The 22,540-nt window shown below is 45.3% G+C and overlaps 1 protein-coding gene across 3 annotated transcripts in view; it reads left to right on the forward strand.

Moving 5' to 3' along the window:
• The window catches only part of LOC135551728 (zinc finger transcription factor Trps1-like), a 213,732-nt gene that overhangs the window by 74,261 nt on the left and 116,931 nt on the right, over positions 1 to 22,540 (forward strand). For all 3 annotated transcript variants that reach the window (XM_064982924.1, XM_064982925.1, XM_064982926.1), the window contains exons 4-5: positions 424 to 1,715; positions 15,983 to 16,652. In XM_064982924.1, the coding sequence (XP_064838996.1) occupies positions 424 to 1,715; positions 15,983 to 16,652 (1,962 nt within the window). The remainder of the gene's footprint in view (positions 1 to 423; positions 1,716 to 15,982; positions 16,653 to 22,540) is intronic.

The raw sequence follows: 22,540 nt of genomic DNA on the forward strand, positions 1-22,540 counted from the left end.
TTATTTCGATCATATGCTTTTATCTTCCTTCCTGGTATCATGGCCTTTTTGTGTAGCTTATTGTCTGGGTGGGTGATGTCATTTGTTTTGTTTTTTCAGTGCCTGTGTGACTGACTCACACGTCTCTGTTTATATTCAAATATATAGATATATATATATTTGCACACAAGAAAAAATTTAAAACAATATGATCAGAATTAAAAGACAAATGAAAATTGCGTGAAGCTCTTCCAAATATTTATTACAAAAAATAAAGAGTAGATTATTTATTTGTATTTTTACAGATTGTTACGAATAACAAATTACAAATAACACAAAGGAAAACATAAGATAAAATAAATCAGAGGAAGAAAGGAAATAAATTAAAGTGAAATGCATAATCAACATGAGTTACAGAAGTTGTCTTTCCTCATTGTGCTCCAGGTGACGCTGGGAGATACCTTCATCGGCATCGGGAGGAAGACTCCGGACTGTCAGGGAAACACCAAGTACTTCCGCTGCAAGTTCTGTAACTTCACCTACATGGGAAGCTCCTCAGTGGAGCTGGAGCAACACTTCCTGTCTGCCCACCCCAACAAGATGAAATCCCAGCCCCCGCCACTGCCGAACGACGACAAGCCCTCGGAAGGGAAGGGGAACTATGTGACACGGGGTGGGGGCGTGGAGGGGGCGGAACCGGGAAAGTGGGAGAACCGGGTGGCGGTCCGTGCGGAGGACGACTCGGTGGCTGGCTACTCCGTCCCCATCCATGCCACAGACTCACCGGGCTGGATGGGGGCCGACGGCAGAGCCACAGACTCACCGGGCTGGATGGGGGCCGACGGCAGAGCCACAGACTCACCGGGCTGGATGGGGGCCGACGGCAGAGCCACAGACTCACCGGGCTGGATGGGGGCCGACGGCAGAGCCACAGACTCACCTGGCTGGACGGGGGCCGACGGCGGCTCCACAGCGGTGGCCTATTACTGGTGTAAGTACTGCAACTTCAGCTGTGAGTCTCCCAGCTCACATCGCCTGCTGGAGCATTATGAGAGGAGACACAGACAACCTGGAGGAGGAAGAGGGGGGACCAGGGAGGGCAGCCCAGCCAAGAGGGAGCGAAGGAGCAGCAAATCCAGGGACGGCGAGAGAGACCCCCACAGCCGGAGGAAAGACAAGACAGGAACGAGTGGCTCGATGGGCGCAACGGACCCGGAGACGGTGGTGACCAGCTACAACTGCCAGTTCTGTGACTTCCGCTACTCCATGAACCACGGGCCTGAGGTTATTGTGGTGGCGCCTCTGCTCCGCCACTACCAGCAGGCCCACAGCATCCACAAATGCACCATCAAGCACTGCCCGTTCTGCCCGCGTGGCCTCTGCAGCCCTGAGAAGCACTTGGGGGAGATCTCCTTCCCATTTGCTTGCAGGAAGAGCGCATGCTCTCACTGCGTCCTCCTTTTCCTCCAGCTGTCCCCCCAGGGTAGCTCCCCAACTCCCAGGCCCAGCGTCACCCACCTGTGTGACCAGTGTCCCTACGCCACCAGCGACATTGACCTGCTTCTGCTGCACTACGACAGTGCCCATGCCACCCACGGCGTGCTGGAGGTCAAGCCCGAGCAGGAGGGAGCTGAGACGGGGAGGTACTCGGCCCCTAAGGGCCCTCACGGGGAGCACTCATGCACCAAGTGCCATTTCATCACAGATGTGGAGGAGGAGATCTTCCGTCACTACAGGTGAGTAGTGGGGAGTTGAGTTGAGTTGGAGTTAGAATGTTATTAGAAAGACAAAATATAATACATGTGCAGAATTCTTGGAACTCTTTGGAACTCTTTGGAACTCCTTAGAACTCCTTGAAGCTCATTGGAACTCCTTAGAACTCCTTAGAACTCCTTGAAGCTCAATGGAACTCCTTAGAACTCCTTAGAATTCCTTAGAACTCATTTGACCTCCTTAGAACTCCTTATAACTCCTTGGAACTCCTTAGTACTCCTTGGAACTCCTTAGAACTCCTTAGAACTCCTTGGAACTCCTTGGTACTCCTAGAACTCCTTGGTACTCCTTGGAACTCCTTGGAACTCCTTGGTACTCCTTAGAACTCCTTATAACTCATTGGAACTACTTAGTACTCCTTGGAACTCCTTAGAACTCCTTAGAACTCTTTGAACTCCTTAGAACTCCTTGGAACTCCTTAGAACTCATTGGAACTCCTTGGAGCTACTTAGAACTCCTTGAAACTCCTTAGAACTCCTTGGAACTCAATAGAACTTCTAGGAACTCATTGTGATGTCCCATTTTACTCAATGCTCTTTTGCTGCTCACATGTATTAGTTAGTTGACCGGTCGAGTACTTAAAGGTTTGGAAAAACACATTCTTTAGGACCGTTCTTCGTATCTTCTTAACCATAGAACATATAGTAAACACACCATGTTGACATATGTATACATTGGTATGGTGCTCGATATAATGAATATGAGGTTGACAAGTGGTCAATGGACTTTTAAGGTTTGGTTCAGCTTCCTATTGAAAACCTGATTATCATTGGTAATAATGTTAGTTCACTATGGTATCATGCATCATGGCTCAGTGCTAGGATCCAGCTAGTGTAAGCATTGTTGACATTGTTCTTAGTTCAATTTAGGGTTATGAGATTATCTGCTTTTGTGACCTTGAATAAGTAAGTCCAGTTTTGCTCATAATGAACATCAGACTTGCACAGTCACACACAGTACATGCAGTTAATCAACTTAAGGGAATCAATAGTGACATGTTCAAAGTCAGGTAATTCTGTAACCCCTTTGTGGGTTTTGATTTAGTCTTGCCTTTGGAAGGTGTGGATCCGTGTATTTGTGTGAGTGTGTGTTTGTGTGTGTGTACGCATGTGTCTATGCATGTCTGCTTGAGTGCGTGTGTGTTTGTCTGAGGACAACTGCCACTGAAATCAGGAATTGCACTCTGTAATACCTCCACATAAGATATCAATTACATTAAACCAATTACATTCTGTTTCAGCTCAGCCGCCTGTTTAGATTCGGCTGTTTTGGAATGTATTGATAGAAGTGAGTCTTGTGCAGTGGCTTGATCCATATGTCCACTTGAAGCCTTTACAGATACAGAGCGCTGAGAAATCAATAGGTGGGTTTAAATGCAACAAACCGTGTCTTCTCTGGATATATTAGATTATTCTACACTGTCAAGAGAAACATATTTATACTGAGTTAGCCAGCAGGTCAGGGTAAACATATTTATACTGAGTTAGCCAGCAGGTCAAGAGAAACATATTTATACTGAGTTAGCCAGCAGGTCAGGGTAAACATATTTATACTGAGTTAGCCAGCAGGTCAGGGTAAACATATTTATACTGAGTTAGCCAGCAGGTCAGGGTAAACATATTTATACTGAGTTATCCAGCAGGTCAGGGTAAACATATTTATACTGAGTTAGCCAGCAGGTCAGGGTAAACATATTTATACTGAGTTAGCCAGCAGGTCAGGGTAAACATATTTATACTGAGTTAGTCAGCAGGTCAGGGTAAACATATTTATACTGAGTTAGCCAGCAGGTCAAGAGAAACATATTTATACTGAGTTAGCCAGCAGGTCAGGGTAAACATATTTATACTGAGTTAGCCAGCAGGTCAGGGTAAACATATTTATACAGAGTTAGCCAGCAGGTCAGGGTAAACATATTTATACAGAGTTAGCCAGCAGGTCAAGAGAAACATATTTATACTGAGTTAGCCAGCAGGTCAGGAGAAACATATTTATACTGAGTTAGCCAGCAGGTCAGGAGAAACATATTTATACTGAGTTAGCCAGCAGGTCAGGGTAAACATATTTATACTGAGTTAGCCAGCAGGTCAAGAGAAACATATTTATACTGAGTTAGCCAGCAGGTCAGGGTAAACATATTTATACTGAGTTAGCCAGCAGGTCAGGGTAAACATATTTATACTGAGTTAGCCAGCAGGTCAAGAGAAACATATTTATACTGAGTTAGCCAGCAGGTCAGGGTAAACATATTTATACTGAGTTAGTCAGCAGGTCAGGGTAAACATATTTATACTGAGTTAGCCAGCAGGTCAGGGTAAACATATTTATACTGAGTTAGCCAGCAGGTCAGGGTAAACATATTTATACTGAGTTAGCCAGCAGGTCAGGAGAGCCTGCCCTTTTCTTCTGTTATTAACTTTGAGTTTGGCTTTTTTAAACGTATTTAGTTGTCTTTGTCAGTGTGATTAATTCAATCTCTCTGATTAACCTATCACTTGTTGAAGGCTGATTTTCTGCAATGCTTTTAACATGTTCACCTCTCTAGACAAAGTCCAGCTCATTCCTCACTGTAGGGATGAATGGTTGCTAGTTACTGATAATGTAAAAATATGTCGTTCTGCCATTTACATTTACATTACATTACATTTAAGTCATTTGGCAGACGCTCTTATCCAGAGCGACTTACAAATTGGTGAATTCACCTTATGACATCCAGTGGCCCTCTGAGCAAGGCAGTTAACCCACTGTTCCCAGACCATCATTGTAAATAAGAATTTGTTCTTACCCGACTTGCCTTGTGAAATAATTTAAAATTAAACCATGTTTTACCCCTCGCCTCTCCAGCTCAGACCCCCCAGTCCTAGAGCAACACTCCCTTGTCTGCTTCTATCTATACAGTGTACAGCTCCCTCCTTCTCCCCTTCCTCCCCCTCCTCCTAATCCTCAGAGTGAGGGGCACCGGCAGCCCAGTTACCAGTCGTGCTGGGCCAGAGTTTCCATTTCCTCTGTGATGTCAGGGGGATCTGTCCGTCACACTGGTGGGATTCAGTTCAGTTCACCTCACAGCTCCGCGCCGACCAGGCCCTTGTTAAATACCCAGTGTTGAGTGCGTTCCCTGGTGCATAGCTAAGGGACTTTCATTTCATAGTGCACAAATTACATCCACTCAATACTTTTACTGACACAGACATTGGCTTTTCAGCCCCAAAAACCTGTTTATTGTATAAAAAAAATCAATAAAAGCATTTGAATGTATTTTAAAGAGTGCAGATACTCCAATCACATTGAGTACAGTGGTGCTATACCATCAGTAGTGCCATACCATCAGTGGTGCTATACCATCAGTAATGCCATACTATCAGTGGTGCCATATCATCAGTGGTGCCATACCATCAGTGGTGCCATACCATCAGTGGTGCCATACCATCAGTGGTGCCATACCATCAGTGGTGCCATACCATCAGTGGTGCCATACCATCAGTAGTGCCATACCATCAGTAGTGCCATACCATCAGTGGTGCCATACCATCAGTGGTGCTATACCATCAGTAGTGCCATACCATCAGTGGTGCCATACCATCAGTGGTGCCATACCATCAGTAGTGCCATACCATCAGTAGTGCCATACCATCAGTGGTGCCATACCATCAGTGGTGCTATACCATCAGTAGTGCCATACCATCAGTGGTGCCATACCATCAGTAGTGCCATACCATCAGTAGTGCCATACCATCAGTGGTGCCATACCATCAGTGGTGCCATACCATCAGTAGTGCCATACCATCAGTGGTGCTATACCATCAGTAGTGCCATACTATCAGTGGTGCTATATCATCAGTGGTGCCATACCATCAGTGGTGCTATACCATCAGTAGTGCCATACTATCAGTGGCGCTATATCATCAGTGGTGCTATACCATCAGTAGTGCCATACCATCAGTGGTGCCATACCATCAGTGGTGCCATACCATCAGTGGTGCCATACCATCAGTAGTGCCATACCATCAGTGGTGCTATACCATCAGTAGTGCCATACTATCAGTGGTGCTATATCATCAGTGGTGCCATACCATCAGTGGTGCTATACCATCAGTAGTGCCATACTATCAGTGGTGCTATATCATCAGTAGTGCCATACCATCAGTGGTGCTATACCATCAGTAGTGCCATACTATCAGTGGTGCTATATCATCAGTGGTGCCATACCATCAGTGGTGCTATACCATCAGTAGTGCCATACTATCAGTGGTGCTATATCATCAGTAGTGCCATACCATCAGTGGTGCTATACCATCAGTAGTGCCATACTATCAGTGGTGCTATATCATCAGTGGTGCCATACCATCAGTGGTGCTATACCATCAGTAGTGCCATACCATCAGTGGTGCCAAACCATCAGTGGTGCCATACCATCAGTGGTGCCATACCATCAGTGGTGCCATACCATCAGTGGTGCCATACCATCTTTGGTGCCATACCATCAGTGGTGCCATAGCATCAGTAGTGCTATACCATCAGTGGTGCCATACCATCAGTGGTGCCATACCATCAGCGGTGCCATACCATCAGCAGTGCCATAGCATCAGTAGTGCCATACCATCAGTGGATCCATACCATCAGTGGTGCCATACCATCAGTGGATCCATACCATCAGTGGTGCCATACCATCAGTGGATCCATACCATCAGTGGTGCCATACCATCAGTAGTGCCATACCATCAGTGGTGCCATACCATCAGTGGTGCCATACCATCAGTGGTACCATACCATCTGTAGTGCCATACCATCAGTAGTGCCATACCATCAGTAGTGCTATACCATCAGTAGTGCCATACCATCAGTAGTGCTATACCATCAGTAGTGCCATACTTTCAGTATTGCCATACCATCAGTAGTGCCATACCATCAGTGGTGCCATAGCATCTTTACTTACTTACATTATTGTCCCCATGGGGACATTTTGTTACAGTGTCAAGTACACATTTAAAATGTTGTTTAAACACAAAACAAATTGACAATACAACTTTAAGAACAGTTACATACAAATAAAAAGAGACTAGCCTGCTGGCCTTTTTGGGTGGATAGGAACATTAGCCTGCTGGCCTTATTGGGTGGATAGGAACATTAGCCTGCTGGCCTTACTGGGTGGATATGATCATTAGCCTGCTGGCCTTACTGGGTGGATAGGATCATTAGCCTGCTGGCCTTACTGGGTGGATAGGAACATTACCCTGCTGGCCTTACTGGGTGGATATGATCATTAGCCTGCTGGCCTTACTGGGTGGATAGGAACATTACCCTGCTGGCCTTACTGGGTGGATATGATCATTAGCCTGCTGGCCTTACTGGGTGGATATGATCATTAGCCTGCTGGCCTTACTGGGTGGATTGGAACATTAGCCTGCTGGCCTTACTGGGTGGATAGGAACATTAGAGAGAGAGAGAGAGATTGTTTTTCACTTTATATATTCACTTTATATATTATCTACCTCACTTGCTTTGGCAATGTTAACACATGTTTCCCATGCCATTAAAGCCCTTGAATTGAATTGAATTGAATTGAGAGAGAGAGAGAGAGAGAGAGAGAGAGAGAGAGAGAGAGAGAGAGAGAGAGACACACAGAGAGAGAGACACAGAGAGACACATAGAGAGACACATAGAGACACATAGAGAGACATAGAGAGAGAGAGACAGAGAGAGAGAGACATAGAGAGAGAGAGACATAGAGAGAGAGAGACAGAGAGAGAGAGACATAGAGAGAGAGAGACATAGAGAGAGAGACATAGAGAGAGAGAGACATAGAGAGAGAGAGACAGAGAGAGAGACATAGAGAGAGAGAAAGTTGGAGAGAGAGAGACAGAGAGATAGAGAGAGAGAGAGAGACACAGAGAGAGAGACATAGAGAGAGAGAAAGTTAGAGAGAGAGAGACATAGAGAGAGAGAAATGGAGAGAGAGACATAGAGAGAGAGAGACAGAGAGAGAGAGACAGAGAGAGAGAGACAAAGAGAGAAAGACATAGAGAGAGAGAGACAGAGAGAGAGTGACATAGAGAGAGAGAGACAGAGAGAGAGAGACATAGAGACACATAGAGAGACATAGAGAGAGAGAGACATAGAGAGAGAGAGACATAGAGAGAGAGAGACAGAGAGAGAGAGACAGAGAGAGAGAGAGACAGAGAGAGAGAGACATAGAGAGAGAGAGACGGAGAGAGAGCGAGACATAGAGAGAGAGACATAGAGAGAGAGAAAGTTGGAGAGAGAGAGACAGAGAGATAGAGAGAGAGAGAGACATAGAGAGAGAGACATAGAGAGAGAGAAAGTTGGAGAGAGCGAGACAGAGAGACAGAGAGAGAGAGAGACATAGAGAGAGAGAGACATGGAGAGAGAGACATAGAGAGAGAGAGACAGAGAGAGAGACATAGAGAGAGAGAGACATAGAGAGAGAGAGACAGAGAGAGAGAGAGACATAGAGAGAGAGAGAGACAGAGAGAGAGAGAGACATAGAGAGAGAGACAGAGAGATAGAGAGAGAGGAGAGAGAGACATAGAGAGAGAGAGAGACAGAGAGACATAGAGAGAGAGACATAGAGAGAGAGAGACAGAGAGAGAGACATAGAGAGAGAGACATAGAGAGAGAGAGACATAGAGAGAGAGAGACATGGAGAGAGAGACATAGAGAGAGAGAGAGAGAGAGAGACAGAGAGACAGCGAGAGAGAGAGACATAGAGAGAGAGACATAGAGAGAGAGAGACATAGAGAGAGACATAGAGAGAGAGACATAGAGAGAGAGAGACAGAGAGAGAGAGACAGAGAGAGAGAGAGAGACAGAGAGAGAGAGAGACACAGAGAGAGATACATAGAGAGAGAGACATGGAGAGAGAGACATAGAGAGAGAGAGACATAGAGAGAGACATAGAGAGAGAGACAGAGAGAGAGACATAGAGAGAGAGACATAGAGAGAGAGAGACAGAGAGAGAGAGAGACATAGAGAGAGAGAGACAGAGAGAGAGAGACATAGAGAGAGAGAGACATGGAGATAGAGACATAGAGAGAGAGAGACAGAGAGAGAGAGAGACATAGAGAGAGAGAGAGAGAGAGACATAGAGAGAGAGAGACATGGAGATAGAGACATAGAGAGAGAGAGACATAGAAAGAGAGACATAGAGAGAGAGACAGAGAGAGAGAGACATAGAGAGAGAGACATAGAGAGAGAGAGACATGGAGATAGAGACATAGAGAGAGAGACATAGAAAGAGAGACATAGAGAGAGAGAGACATAGAAAGAGAGACATAGAGAGAGAGACATAGAGAGAGAGAGACATATAGAGAGAGAGACAGAGAGAGAGAGAGACAGAGAGAGAGAGACAGAGAGAGAGAGACATAGAGAGAGAGAGACAGAGAGATAGAGAGAGGAGAGAGAAAAGGTTTTAAAGGGTCATAATAAGTGAATGTGTTTGTGTCTGGTAGTCCTGGCTGCAGAGGAGGCCCTGTCTTTATTAGTCACCATAACACCCCTCTAATTAAACCACAGAACACAACCACTGTCTCTCAGGTTGCACACTTGTCCGTTTATTCTCATGAAGCTGTCATTGATGTTGTATGTCGTCTGTTTTCTTCGCTTGGAGGAAAAGTTGTTTTATGTTGAAAAAAACTGTGCTATGGCCACCCCAAAGAATAGGTGCTTTGGCTGTGTGTGTGCAAAGTGAGTGATGAAATGAGCGCTGGTGTGTGCTTCTCTGTTTGTCTCTGTATCTCATTTTGTGTATGTTCATGAGAGTACATGCTAGATTTGACGCATTGTCGTGTATGGTAGTGAGTGTATATGCTCATACATGTTGGGAGTCGGATGCATATTGTTGGATGCACTGCCTTGAAAAACTACAGATGTTCAGGACGTTCATTAGAGGCTGGCCTCTTGGCCTGGTGCAGCAGGCTTTTGAGATGTAAACAGTTCAGATAATCAGAGAAGCCTTCAGAGGCTAAACACACACACACACACACACGAATACACACATGCACACACGCACGCACACACACACACGCGCACACACACACACGCACACACACACTTTATACACCAACACAATACACACACCATGGTTTCTGTTTTTAAAATGTGGCGCTCGACATTTGACCAGCAGCATTTTCATTTACCGAACATTTGAGATATTTACCGGACCCCTATGCGTTGGCTGCGTAACCTGATTAGGGTGTCCACCCATGGTGATCAGAATGACAGAAATCACATGTAGTTTACGTTAATTCCTGTTAACAGAACATGCAAGTCAAGGATTTAACGATGTGCTGTCCTTCTTTCCAAATTCTGATGTTAGTACAGTGGTTCCCAACCTTTTTTTCGGTTACTGTACCACCAACTACGTTCTGAAGTACTGTACCACCAACTGAGTTCTGAAGTACTGTACCACCAACTGAGTTCTAAAGTACTGTACCACCAACTGAGTTCTGAAGTACTGTACCACCAACTGAGTTCTAAAGTACTGTACCACCAACTGAGTTCTGAAGTACTGTACCACCAACTGAGTTCTGAAGTACTGTACCACCAACTGAGTTCTGAAGTACTGTACCACCAACTGAGTTCTAAAGTACTGTACCACCAACTGAGTTCTGAAGTACTGTACCACCAACTGAGTTCTGAAGTACTGTACCACCAACTGAGTTCTGAAGTACTGTACCACCAACTGAGTTCTGAAGTACTGTCCCACCAACTGAGTTCTGAAGTACTGTACCACCAACTGAGTTCTGAAGTACTGTACCACCAACTGAGTTCTGAAGTACAGTACCACCAACTGAGTTCTGAAGTACTGTACCACCAACTGAGTTCTGAAGTACTGTACCACCAACTGAGTTCTGAGGTACTGTACCACCAACTGAGTTCTGAAGTACTGTACCACCAACTGAGTTCTGAAGTACTGTACCACCAACTGAGTTCTGAAGTACTGTACCACCAACTGAGTTCTGAAGTACTGTACCACCAACTGAGTTCTGAAGTACTGTACCACCAACTGAGTTCTGAAGTACAGTACCACCAACTGAGTTCTGAAGTACAGTACCACCAACTGAGTTCTGAAGTACTGTACCACCAACTGAGTTCTGAAGTACTGTACCACCAACTGAGTTCTGAAGTACTGTACCACCAACTGAGTTCTGAAGTACTGTACCACCAACTGAGTTCTGAAGTACTGTACCACCAACTGAGTTCTGAAGTACTGTACCACCAACTGAGTTTTGCTCTGCCCGGAGGACCAGTAGGTCTATGATCTCATGAGTCTTCTGAAGTACTTCCTGTGGACAGACTAAGTAACCCCATTGCACCCCTGTTTGGGAACCACTGTGTTAGAATCACTGACCACATTTACTTTTTCTCAGCCATCAAGACAAGTAATGAACAGCAAAATGACTAACCTGTGTAAATCTACTATCCCCCATAGTAGAAACGTTGACCTATTCTATTGGTCAGCTTGTCGAGAAAGAACAAGCCTTTTCCAAGCAGACTCTGGGACAATTGTGGGACGATAGATCCCAAGTTCAAACAACCATTAGGCCAAGCCTACATAAAAAACAACATTAACAATCAATGAGTCTGATGCAACAGATCAGAATGTTTACCTTCAAATGTTGATAAACTATGATTTTTCACATTATTAGCACAGCAATGTGCACAAGGCAGGAGGCTACAGTCAAATGTTCATTATGCAACTAGTGGGAAAACACCATTGTGAAAAGCACACTACACATGTGAGCAGTTTCATGTGACAGAGATTAAAATATCCGTAAAAACAATTGAAAGAAGGGAGAACTAATATGCAGCAACTACATGAGTTGTTAATATGATCACACTTGTTCCTTTGGCTACTGGACAATACATTCAAGTTGATATCAAATAATTGCCTTCACTGATATGGTCAGATTTTGGCTAGGCTACTTTGAAGCAAGGTAAGACATGCCTTATAATATGAAGCAAAATGTTGAGGTTTCAGACAATTAAGTATAAACTCAAAAAAAAGTCCTCTCACTGTCAACTGCATTTATTTTCAGCAAACTTAACCTGTGTAAATATTTGTATGGCCCTAACAAGATTCAACAACTGAGACATAAACTTAACAAGTTCCACAGACATGTGACCAACCAAAATTGAATTATGTGTCCCTGAACAAAGGGGGGGGGGGGGGCGTTCAAAATCAAAAGTAACAGTCAGAATCTGGTGTGGCCACCAGCTGCATCAAGTACTACATTGCATCTCCTCCTCATGGACTGCACCAGATTTGCCAGTTCATGCTGTGAGATATTACCCCACTCCTCCACCAAGGCACCTGTAAGTTCCCGGACATTTCAGGGGGTAATGGCCCTAGCCCTTACCCTCCGATCCAACAGGTCCCAAACGTGCTCAATGGGATTGAGATCCGGGCTCTCCGCAGGCCATGGCAGACCACTGACATTCCTGTCTTGCGGGAAATCACGCACAGAACGAGCAGTATGGCTGGTTGCACTGTAATGCTGGAGGGTCATGCCAGGATGAGCCTGCAGGAAGGGTACCAAATGAGGGAGAAGTTGTCTTCCCTGTAACGCACAGCGTTAAAATAGCTTGCAATGACAACATGCTCAGTTCGATGATGCTGTGACACACCGCCCCAGACCATGACGGACCCTCCACCTCCAAATCGATCCGCTCCAGAGTACAGGCCTCGGTGTAACACTCATTACTTTAGCAATAAACACAAATCTGACCATCACCCCTGGTGAGACAAAACCGTGACTCATCAGTGAAGAGCACTTTTTTCCAGCCCTGTCTGGTCCAGCGACGGTGGGTTTGTGCCCATAGGCGACTTTGTTGCCAGTGATGTCTGGTGAGGACCTGCCTTTACAGCAGGCCTACAAGCCCTCAGTCCAGCCTCTCTCAGCCACGGTGGACAGTCTGAGCACTGATGGAGGGATTGTGCGTTCCTGGTGTAACTCAGGCATTTGTTGGTGCCAACTTGTACCTGTCCCGCAGGTGTGATGTTCGGATGTACCAATCCTGTGCAGGTGTTGTTACACATGGTCTGCCACTGCGAGGATGATCAGCTGTCCATCCTGTCTCCCTGTAGCGCTGTCTTAGGCGTCTCACAGTACGGACATTACAATTTATTGCCCTGGCCACATCTGCTGTCCTCATGCCTCCTTCCAGCATGCCTAAGGCACGTTCACGCAGAGGAGCAGGGACCCTGGGCATCTTTCTTTTGGTGTTTTTCAGAGTCAGTTGAAAGGCCTATTTAGTGTCCTAAGTTTTCATAATTTTGACCTTAATTGCATACCGTCTGTAAGCTGTTAGTGGCATGGGAAAGTGTTTAAACTCTTTACAAAGAAGATCTGTAAAGTTATTTTGATTTTTACAAATTATCTTTGAAAGACAGGGTCCTGAAAAAAAGGGACGTTTCATTTTTTGCTGAATTGATGTTTTTAAAATACATACTGCTTCCTGCTCATTGCAAAGTGGTGTGTGACACGCTGTTGACTGCAGCCTTCTGTTGCCTACGCATTTGCAGTTTGAGATGTTGTAGCAACATCTCTGGCTTTGTGTGACAGATTTCCCGCTCAAAGCCTCTTTATCTGTATGCGATATGCGTATAATAAGTAAGAAACATAAGGAATATGCTGTACACACGCACCAATTTAATTCCACTCAATTATGCAAATTAACCTGGATACCGATAAGCATGACCTGTCAAATGTATTTCCATCAATGAAGAGGATTAAAAACATAATTTCACATTGGGAATTTATTTCTTCTTTTCCCGGTGCCAATTCAATTTTTAGGCTTTCCTGTAATTCTTTTTAATCAGACAAAAGCCGACTATTACCCGAAACCCTAACCTTGACACACCAACATTTTTATTTGGTATAAAACAATCAGTGTTGTATGGTGTAATAATTTGTCAGTGGAAAAACCTAGAATGCAACAGTACAAATTCATTCCTGTAGATGTCATTTCCTGTATCCCAAAACAATAGCGGTAATTTGTTTCTAAGTTATTGTTTTTGTTTGCGTTTCATTTGGAGTATAATCAGATTAGAGTCACAGAGAAGTTCTCTATTCAACAATGTAGTGATTCTTAGTGGTCATGTGTGTGTGCGTGTAAGTCTGAAGAGTTGAGGCTATGGATAAATGGCCACACTCCAAGCTCTCTTGTTGATGCTGGTAAAATAAACAGGAGTGGGCAATGCAGTTGTGTTTATTTATTTGGGCACCAAAGCATACGTTAGGTGTCTCTATGGTGACGTGGCTACATCAACAGGAAATGAAAGCAGTGTGTTTCTGCTGTGATGCTTCATTGTGTTTCTGTGGAAAACCCAACTGCTTATTTAGCTGAAGTTTTCATGTGAATCATAATGATTGGTCAATTTGATATATGATGATTGAGGTTGGAGAATGCATGTGAATCATAATGATTGGTCAATTTGAAATATGATCATTGGAGGTTGGAGAATGCATGTGAGATGGCGTGAGACAGTGGGATTCATTCAATTTAAATAATATTATTGATTGAACTCGTAACTTTTTGATTGAAATAACAACTTCATAGATTTTTTCTCAGAATATCATCAGGAAGTGGGGACTAGTGCTGGCATATTCTGCTTCCTGTATGAGGTTTGCTTTTTCTCCAAACAGTGTTAGCCATGGGATCATAAGAAAAAACACTGAGGTCTACATGTCATTTATGCAAGCCATGACACCGACCATCTCAGATTGTTCTGAAATCATGTAGTTAGAAACAGACAAGATTAGCATTCCTGGAACATTCATTTGATCTCTGAGAAATTAAGCTAATTGATTGAATCCAAATTGTCCATTTTAATTTATTGGTTTCATATAATATTCAAAACATGTAGTACCCAAAATCTGATTTGGACCAAACTTTGTTCTGATATCGAGTAAGAAATTAGGAATCCAAAGAAATTGTGAAGAGCCACCCATGGACCCCCCCACACCTCTCCCCCATGCCAATCCCACCCAACAACAAGTATATAGTATAAGTTTCCTATGTCTGACATGGAACTGTGGCTTGGAGTATTGTTTGCATGGAACTGTGGCTTGGAGTATTGTTTCTTTGTAATGTATTCCCAGTGAATTTGGTGCTGCTTTCCCCCCCCCTGTAAATTAGTCATTGAAGTTGTTTGGTTTATGTCCCATCCTACATCCTGATATGACCAGGTTCTGACCACTAGATGGTGCTGTTTTTTTTTGTTTTTTTTTACGTTAAAGGGATAGTTATAGGGATAGTCTTTGAAATGCAAGTCAACATTTTTAACATTTTTAACATTTGTGGCACAAATCCAATGCAAGTCAATGGTACCTATATTAGCATTTTCACACTTCAAATACTTATCACCTATAAGAAACATCATTGAGTTATACAATAAGTGTTTGGATACTTTAGGATGACAAAAACATGGATTTCTGTCATACCATGTCTATATCCTGCTTACGTATGGATTGCTGTCATACCTTGTCCATAGACCGCTTACAGGCTAAGGAAACCAATTTGTAAATTTGGTGAACTATCCCTTTAACTATCCATTTAACGTTAAAAACAAACAAAAAACGGAACAGCACCATCTAGTGGTCAGAACCTGGTAATATCAGGATGTCGGACAGGACCTAAATCTAACAACTTCAATGACTATTTTCTTTGAACAGGGGATGAAAAAAAACATGACCAAATTCACTGGGAATACATTACATAGGATGAAGAAACAATACTCAGAGCCACAGCGCTGTGGTACCTGTCAGACAACGGGGCACTGATACTGAATACTTGTTGGGGGGGTTTGTGTCAAAATCTTTGTTCTGGTGCTTTTCGAGGTGGAAGGACCCTGTATTTTAGCTTTAGCTGAGCCTTTTACAATATCTTTAGTTGATTAGGTCTGTATACATACAGTCATGTTGTGCAGAGCTGTGGAGTAGTGGTATCTCCCTGGGATCAATAAAGCACTTTGAGATTATTTATGTAATGAATAGCGCTATAAAAGTTTTAAAAAGTATTATTTTTATTATTAAATAAAGCGGAAAAACCCTGAGTATATATAAAACAGAATAATACCTACAGTGTTGACCAAGCCGGTATTCATTTCCCGATGATGTTGTCTCCCACTCTTTCCCTCTCCCTGTCGATGCTTTCTCTTTGTTACCACTGTCCCTCTTTTATTAACCCTTTGATTGTCTGCTCCCTGTAGGAGAGTCCACGGCTGTTGTCGGTGCCGCCACTGCAGCTTCACCGCCTCTGACACCTTGTCACTGCTGGATCACTTCAACACGGCCCACTGCAAAGAGACCTCCGCCTCCTCCTCCCATCCCTCCGCTTCCTTCGTCACCATCAACGGCTGCTCCGCCACAACCCCCTCCACCCTCAGCATCAAGGAGGAGAGCAAGGGCGACCTCAAGCTCTACAGTCTGGTTCCCCCAGAGAGCCGCGCCGCCGAGGCAGGGCCCGGGGCCGAAGGGGTGAAGAGCGAGGCCCTGGACGAGAAGGAGGCCCAGGGGTCCAAGGGCTGGATGGAGGCCAGAGAGGCCCAGGTCCAAGCCCACGCAGCAGGCATTGTGTGGGTGCCTAAGGAGCGGGCCAGGGACATCCTGAGGGGTAGTCCGGCCCAGTTCCCCCAGGGCGCCCTGAGTCTACTCAACGCCGTGGCTGCCTCCCAGGAGCACCACCACCAGCAGCAGAAGGGGGTTTCGGTGGTGCTCAGGGACTCCCCAGGCCTGGTGTTCAGTCTGGGTGGGGTCGACACCAAGGCCTTCCTTCCAGGACAGACTCCCGGTGTGGCCGACAAACCTGGGCATCTGGCGCAGCAGTACTCCTCACCCACCGATGGCAAGGCCAAGGAGGAGTCCCAGTCACTCTTACGGGTAAGACAACTCTCCACTCTCTCCCCTTCCTCACCCTCTCTCCTGTCCACTACCCATCTCTATTCATGAAAAAACAGCCTGTTTTGGACTACATTGTCCTGTGTTTTAAGGGCCTACGTTCTGCTGCTGTGCTCTGCTGGAGGTCCCTGCAGTGCAGAGAGAGGCCCAAGGTGGCGGCCATTTTGAAGCCACCCCCTCGAATGATGAATGGTGGAACTCAGAGTTGTGTCATAACAGAGATCCTCTATTATGTTCTCATGCCTCACATCCCTAATGTCTCGCTCTAGTCTCCCACCATGTTTATCAATCTCCCAAAGCTGACTTTTGTCTCCCTTTACACTGTCCTCTGCTCAGCCCTAATGAGGTAAGACTGAGCCAGCAGAACAGCAGGAAGAACCGCCTCTGGTTAGTTCACCCTCTCTCTCTCTCTGAGCTCCGACCGGTCTAATTGAGATATTGTTTCCAGCCACCCTGAGACTTGCAGACACAACGATCTCTCTCACACACACGCACGCACACACACACACACGCACGCACGCACGCACGCACGCACGCACACACACACACACACACACACACACACACACACACACACACACACACACACACACACACACACACACACACACAGCACAGAAATTGTGTATTGAATGTCTCGCAGTTTGATTTGGCTTTGGAGTTAATGTCCATCCGTTCTGGTGATGCCGACGGGTCTTTGGCTTCCTATGAACAGCCGCTTTGTGGATCTGACATCGGCATTTGACTCCCAGGCTGTCAATCAGCGGACATCAGCACATAGTTAACAACACAGCGGCCATCTTTACGGACTCCTCCTTCACAATGACTTGGAGACTTGAGAAAAGACTGTGAGAGAGGAGATCACACAGATTAGCAGCAGTATCTGGCGTGTGTGTGTGTTTGCGTGTGTTTGTGTGTGTACATATGTGTTCTGTGTTTATACAGTACACACCTCCTGGAGATTTCATGGTAACTCAGAATCGGGATATTAGCCACAAAATGCCAACTGGCCCCATTCAGTCATTCTTAATGAGTTTTTAAATATCTAGAAAACAGGGTGTTTAAAGTCAGAGATAAGACTAGTGGCTCAGGCTATTTTTGGGGCTTGTCTGTAGTCTTATAGGTGTGGAGAGAACGGACTGCCTTAGAATTCACCATTAGTAGAAGACAAGTGCCTCACAAAGGGGCCTTTTATGAAATTTCATGCAAAGCCTTCACCAGCACAGCCATCTGACATTGAACTAGAATTGGGTTCCGTTTGAAATATCTTCTCCCCAAGGTCAGGCAATTGTATATATTTCATTGTGGACATGTTCTGTATATTTTATGTCTTCTCGAACTGTGCTAGCCAGAGTATGTGAGAGGAACTGGAGCGATGCGAGGAGCGGAGCTTACCCAATTTGACTGGAGCGAAGAGAGGAGCAGAGCTTACCCAATTTGACTGGAGCGAAGAGAGGAGCAGAGCTTACCCAATTTGACTGGAGAGAAGAGAGGAGCGGAGCTTACCCAATTTGACTGGAGCGAAGAGAGGAGCGGAGCTTACCCAATTTGACTGGAGCGAAGAGAGGAGCAGAGCTTACCCAATTTGACTGGAGCGAAGAGAGGAGCGGAGCTTACCCAATTTGACTGGAGCGAAGAGAGGAGCGGAGCTTACCCAATTTGACTGGAGCGAAGAGAGGAGCGGAGCTTACCCAATTTGACTGGAGCGAAGAGAGGAGCGGAGCTTACCCAATTTGACTGGAGCGAAGAGAGGAGCGGAGCTTACCCAATTTGACTGGAGCGAAGAGAGGAGCGGAGCTTACCCAATTTGACTGGAGCGAAGAGAGGAGCAGAGCTTACCCAATTTGACTGGAGCGAAGAGAGGAGCGGAGCTTACCCAATTTGACTGGAGCGAAGAGAGGAGCGGAGCTTACCCAATTTGACTGGAGTGAAGCGAGGAGCGGAGCTTACCCAATTTGACTGGAGCGAAGAGAGGAGCAGAGCTTACCCAATTTGACTGGAGCGAAGAGAGGAGCAGAGCTTACCCAATTTGACTGGAGCGAAGAGAGGAGCGGAGCTTACCCAATTTGACTGGAGCGAAGAGAGGAGCAGAGCTTACCCAATTTGACTGGAGCGAAGAGAGGAGCAGAGCTTACCCAATTTCACTGGAGCGAAGCCAGGAGCAGAGCTTACCCAATTTGAATGGAGCGAAGCCAGGAGCAGAGCTTACCCAATTTGAATGGAGCGAAGCCAGGAGCAGAGCTTACCAAATTTGAATGGAGCGAAGCCAGGAGCAGAGCTTACCCAATTTGAATGGAGCGAAGCCAGGAGCAGAGCTTACCCAATTTGAATGGAGCGAAGCCAGGATCAGAGCTTACCCAATTTGAATGGAGCGAAGCCAGGAGCAGAGCTTACCCAATTTGAATGGAGCGAAGCCAGGAGCAGAGCTTACCCAATTTGAATGGAGCGAAGCCAGGAGCGGAGCTTTGCAGTAGCGCTCACTCCACGAGCTCAGGGCATCCCTGGCCCAGCATGCATCTGTAGTCTACTTGTGTGCTGCTATAGCCCCTTGCTTTAGCTACTGTCTTGGAGTTCACTAAATATTTTCATAAAGAAACTGATTTAACACACAGGTGCTAAAACAAGGTGACTTACAAAGATGAGAACCAAGAGAGGGAGTGTGGTGATGTAGTGTCCTCTACTAAAGAGAGGGAGTGTGGTGATGTAGTGTCCACAACTAAAGAGAGGGAGTGTGGTGATGTAGTGTCCTCTACTAAAGAGAGGGAGTGTGGTGATGTAGTGTCCACTACTAAAGAGAGGGAGTGTGGTGATGTAATGTCCACAACTAAAGAGAGGGAGTGTGGTGATGTAGTGTCCTCTACTAAAGAGAGGGAGTGTGGTGATGTAGTGTCCACTACTAAAGAGAGGGAGTGTGGTGATGTAGTGTCCTCTACTAAAGAGAGGGAGTGTGGTGATGTAGTGTCCACTACTAAAGAGAGGGAGTGTGGTGATGTAATGTCCACAACTAAAGAGAGGGAGTGTGGTGATGTAGTGTCCTCTACTAAAGAGAGGGAGTGTGGTGATGTAGTGTCCACTACTAAAGAGAGGGAGTGTGGTGATGTAGTGTCCACAACTAAAGAGAGGGAGTGTGGTGATGTAGTGTCCTCTACTAAAGAGAGGGAGTGTGGTGATGTAGTGTCCACTACTAAAGAGAGGGAGTGTGGTGATGTAATGTCCACAACTAAAGAGAGGGAGTGTGGTGGTGTAGTGTCCACAACTAAAGAGAGGGAGTGTGGTGATGTAGTGTCCACAACTAAAGAGAGGGAGTGTGGTGATGTAGTGTCCACAACTAAAGAGAGGGAGTGTGGTGATGTAATGTCCACAACTAAAGAGAGGGAGTGTGGTGATGTAGTGTCCTCAACTAAAGAGAGGGAGTGTGGTGATGTAGTGTCCACAACTAAAGAGAGGGAGTGTGGTGATGTAGTGTCCACAACTAAAGAGAGGGAGTGTGGTGATGTAGTGTCCACAACTAAAGAGAGGGAGTGTGGTGATGTAGTGTCCACAACTAAAGAGAGGGAGTGTGGTGATGTAGTGTCCACAACTAAAGAGAGGGAGTGTGGTGATGTAGTGTCCACAACTAAAGAGAGGGAGTGTGGTGATGTAGTGTCCTCAACTAAAGAGAGGGAGTGTGGTGATGTAGTGTCCTCAACTAAAGAGAGGGAGTGTGGTGATGTAGTGTCCACAACTAAAGAGAGGGAGTGTGGTGATGTAGTGTCCTCAACTAAAGAGAGGGAGTGTGGTGATGTAGTGTCCACAACTAAAGAGAGGGAGTGTGGTGATGTAGTGTCCACAACTAAAGAGAGGGAGTGTGGTGATGTAGTGTCCACAACTAAAGAGAGGGAGTGTGGTGATGTAGTGTCCACAACTAAAGAGAGGGAGTGTGGTGATGTAGTGTCCACAACTAAAGAGAGGGAGTGTGGTGATGTAGTGTCCACAACTAAAGAGAGGGAGTGTGGTGATGTAGTGTCCACAACTAAAGAGAGGGAGTGTGGTGATGTAGTGTCCACAACTAAAGAGAGGGAGTGTGGTGATGTCCTCAACTAAAGAGAGGGAGTGTGGTGATGTAATGTCCTCAACTAAAGAGAGGGAGTGTGGTGATGTAGTGTCCACAACTAAAGAGAGGGAGTGTGGTGATGTAATGTCCTCAACTAAAGAGAGGGAGTGTGGTGATGTAGTGTCCACAACTAAAGAGAGGGAGTGTGGTGATGTAGTGTCCACAACTAAAGAGAGGGAGTGTGGTGATGTCCTCAACTAAAGAGAGGGAGTGTGGTGATGTAATGTCCTCAACTAAAGAGAGGGAGTGTGGTGATGTAGTGTCCACAACTAAAGAGAGGGAGTGTGGTGATGTAATGTCCTCAACTAAAGAGAGGGAGTGTGGTGATGTAGTGTCCTCAACTAAAGAGAGGGAGTGTGGTGATGTAATGTCCTCAACTAAAGAGAGGGAGTGTGGTGATGTAATGTCCTCAACTAAAGAGAGGGAGTGTGGTGATGTAGTGTCCACAACTAAAGAGAGGGAGTGTGGTGATGTAATGTCCTCAACTAAAGAGAGGGAGTGTGGTGATGTAGTGTCCTCAACTAAAGAGAGGGAGTGTGGTGATGTAATGTCCTCAACTAAAGAATCATTGTGGAATCTGAAAAGATACATATCCCCAAAGCATGATGGTGTACTTACTACGTGCACATGATAAAAGAAAGGAACGAGGCGGGTAGCTAACTCTGCATCTCTGCGCTGCCTGGCAAGAGTCTTTAGCATCCCCAGTGGCTCGGCAAGTGTGGAGAGGATATTCCCTGCTGCTGGCCGGTTCTCCAGACACCATCACATGAGCCTGAAGCCACAGACTGGACCACCTCGTGTTTCTAAAAATGAATTCAAAGACACTAATCTGTCATTTTTTATTTCATTTATATTTCATTCTAAGTAGATGAAGTCACAGCCTGTATGTACAATTTATAGACTATAATGTTTTAATACTAAGAAATGTTGTTTAAATGCTGAGGGCCTAATGTCCCTGACTGCCTACCAGCCTAGTGTGTCACACTCACAGTGTATTTCTTTGTAGGCTATAGCCTTGAAATAATTGAAATCATATAGCCTTCTCAGACTCTGTCTCCTGACCTATTTAGAGTGTTTATATGCTGTTTAATATGACATGTAGCCTATTTAAAATGGTGAGCTTCTTACCGTAAATGTTCATGTTTATTCAAATACTTTTCATTCAAATCATATAGTTTGGTTTCAATACGAAATGGTAGGTTCAAGTAGTCACAACAATAGATGGATTGTTGGTTAAATAGTGATTTTAATGATTGGAGTGAGTGTGTAGCAGGATTTTCATCCACTCAACTCCTGATGCGTTCACTTTGAGCTGGACTGGACTGAGGGAGGATGTGGCGGCGGGTTATCCCACAAAGCTCTGGCATCATTTCCTGCTCCCATCTGCTGTGATTCACCCACGTTTCAATCAACCTCAATGACACAGAACATTGAGAAACTGTTTGCTACCCGTGGGGACCACAGCACTTCCTGCGAGCTCTCCAACAAGAATGCATCATTGTCTGATATATTAAAAAAAAGCACATTTTGTCCCTCAACACCCGAACTGGACTGTGTGGATATGAATAATGTGTTTTTGTGTGTTTTTCCAGTCTCTCTTAGTCTATCTTGGCTGTCTTTGGCATTTCTCTTTTTCTTTGTTGTCTTTCTGGATAGTTCTGGATTGGGGAGACATTAGCAGCCCTGGCAGACGCCAGGCTCGGGTGTGGCAAGGTTGTGCAGCGTGGTTAAGTCATTATCTAAGGCGTGTCGACGCAGTGTGTGAAAGGATCAGGGC

The sequence above is a fragment of the Oncorhynchus masou genome, chromosome 13 (assembly GCF_036934945.1).
Source record: "Oncorhynchus masou masou isolate Uvic2021 chromosome 13, UVic_Omas_1.1, whole genome shotgun sequence".
NCBI lineage: Eukaryota > Metazoa > Chordata > Actinopteri > Salmoniformes > Salmonidae > Oncorhynchus > Oncorhynchus masou.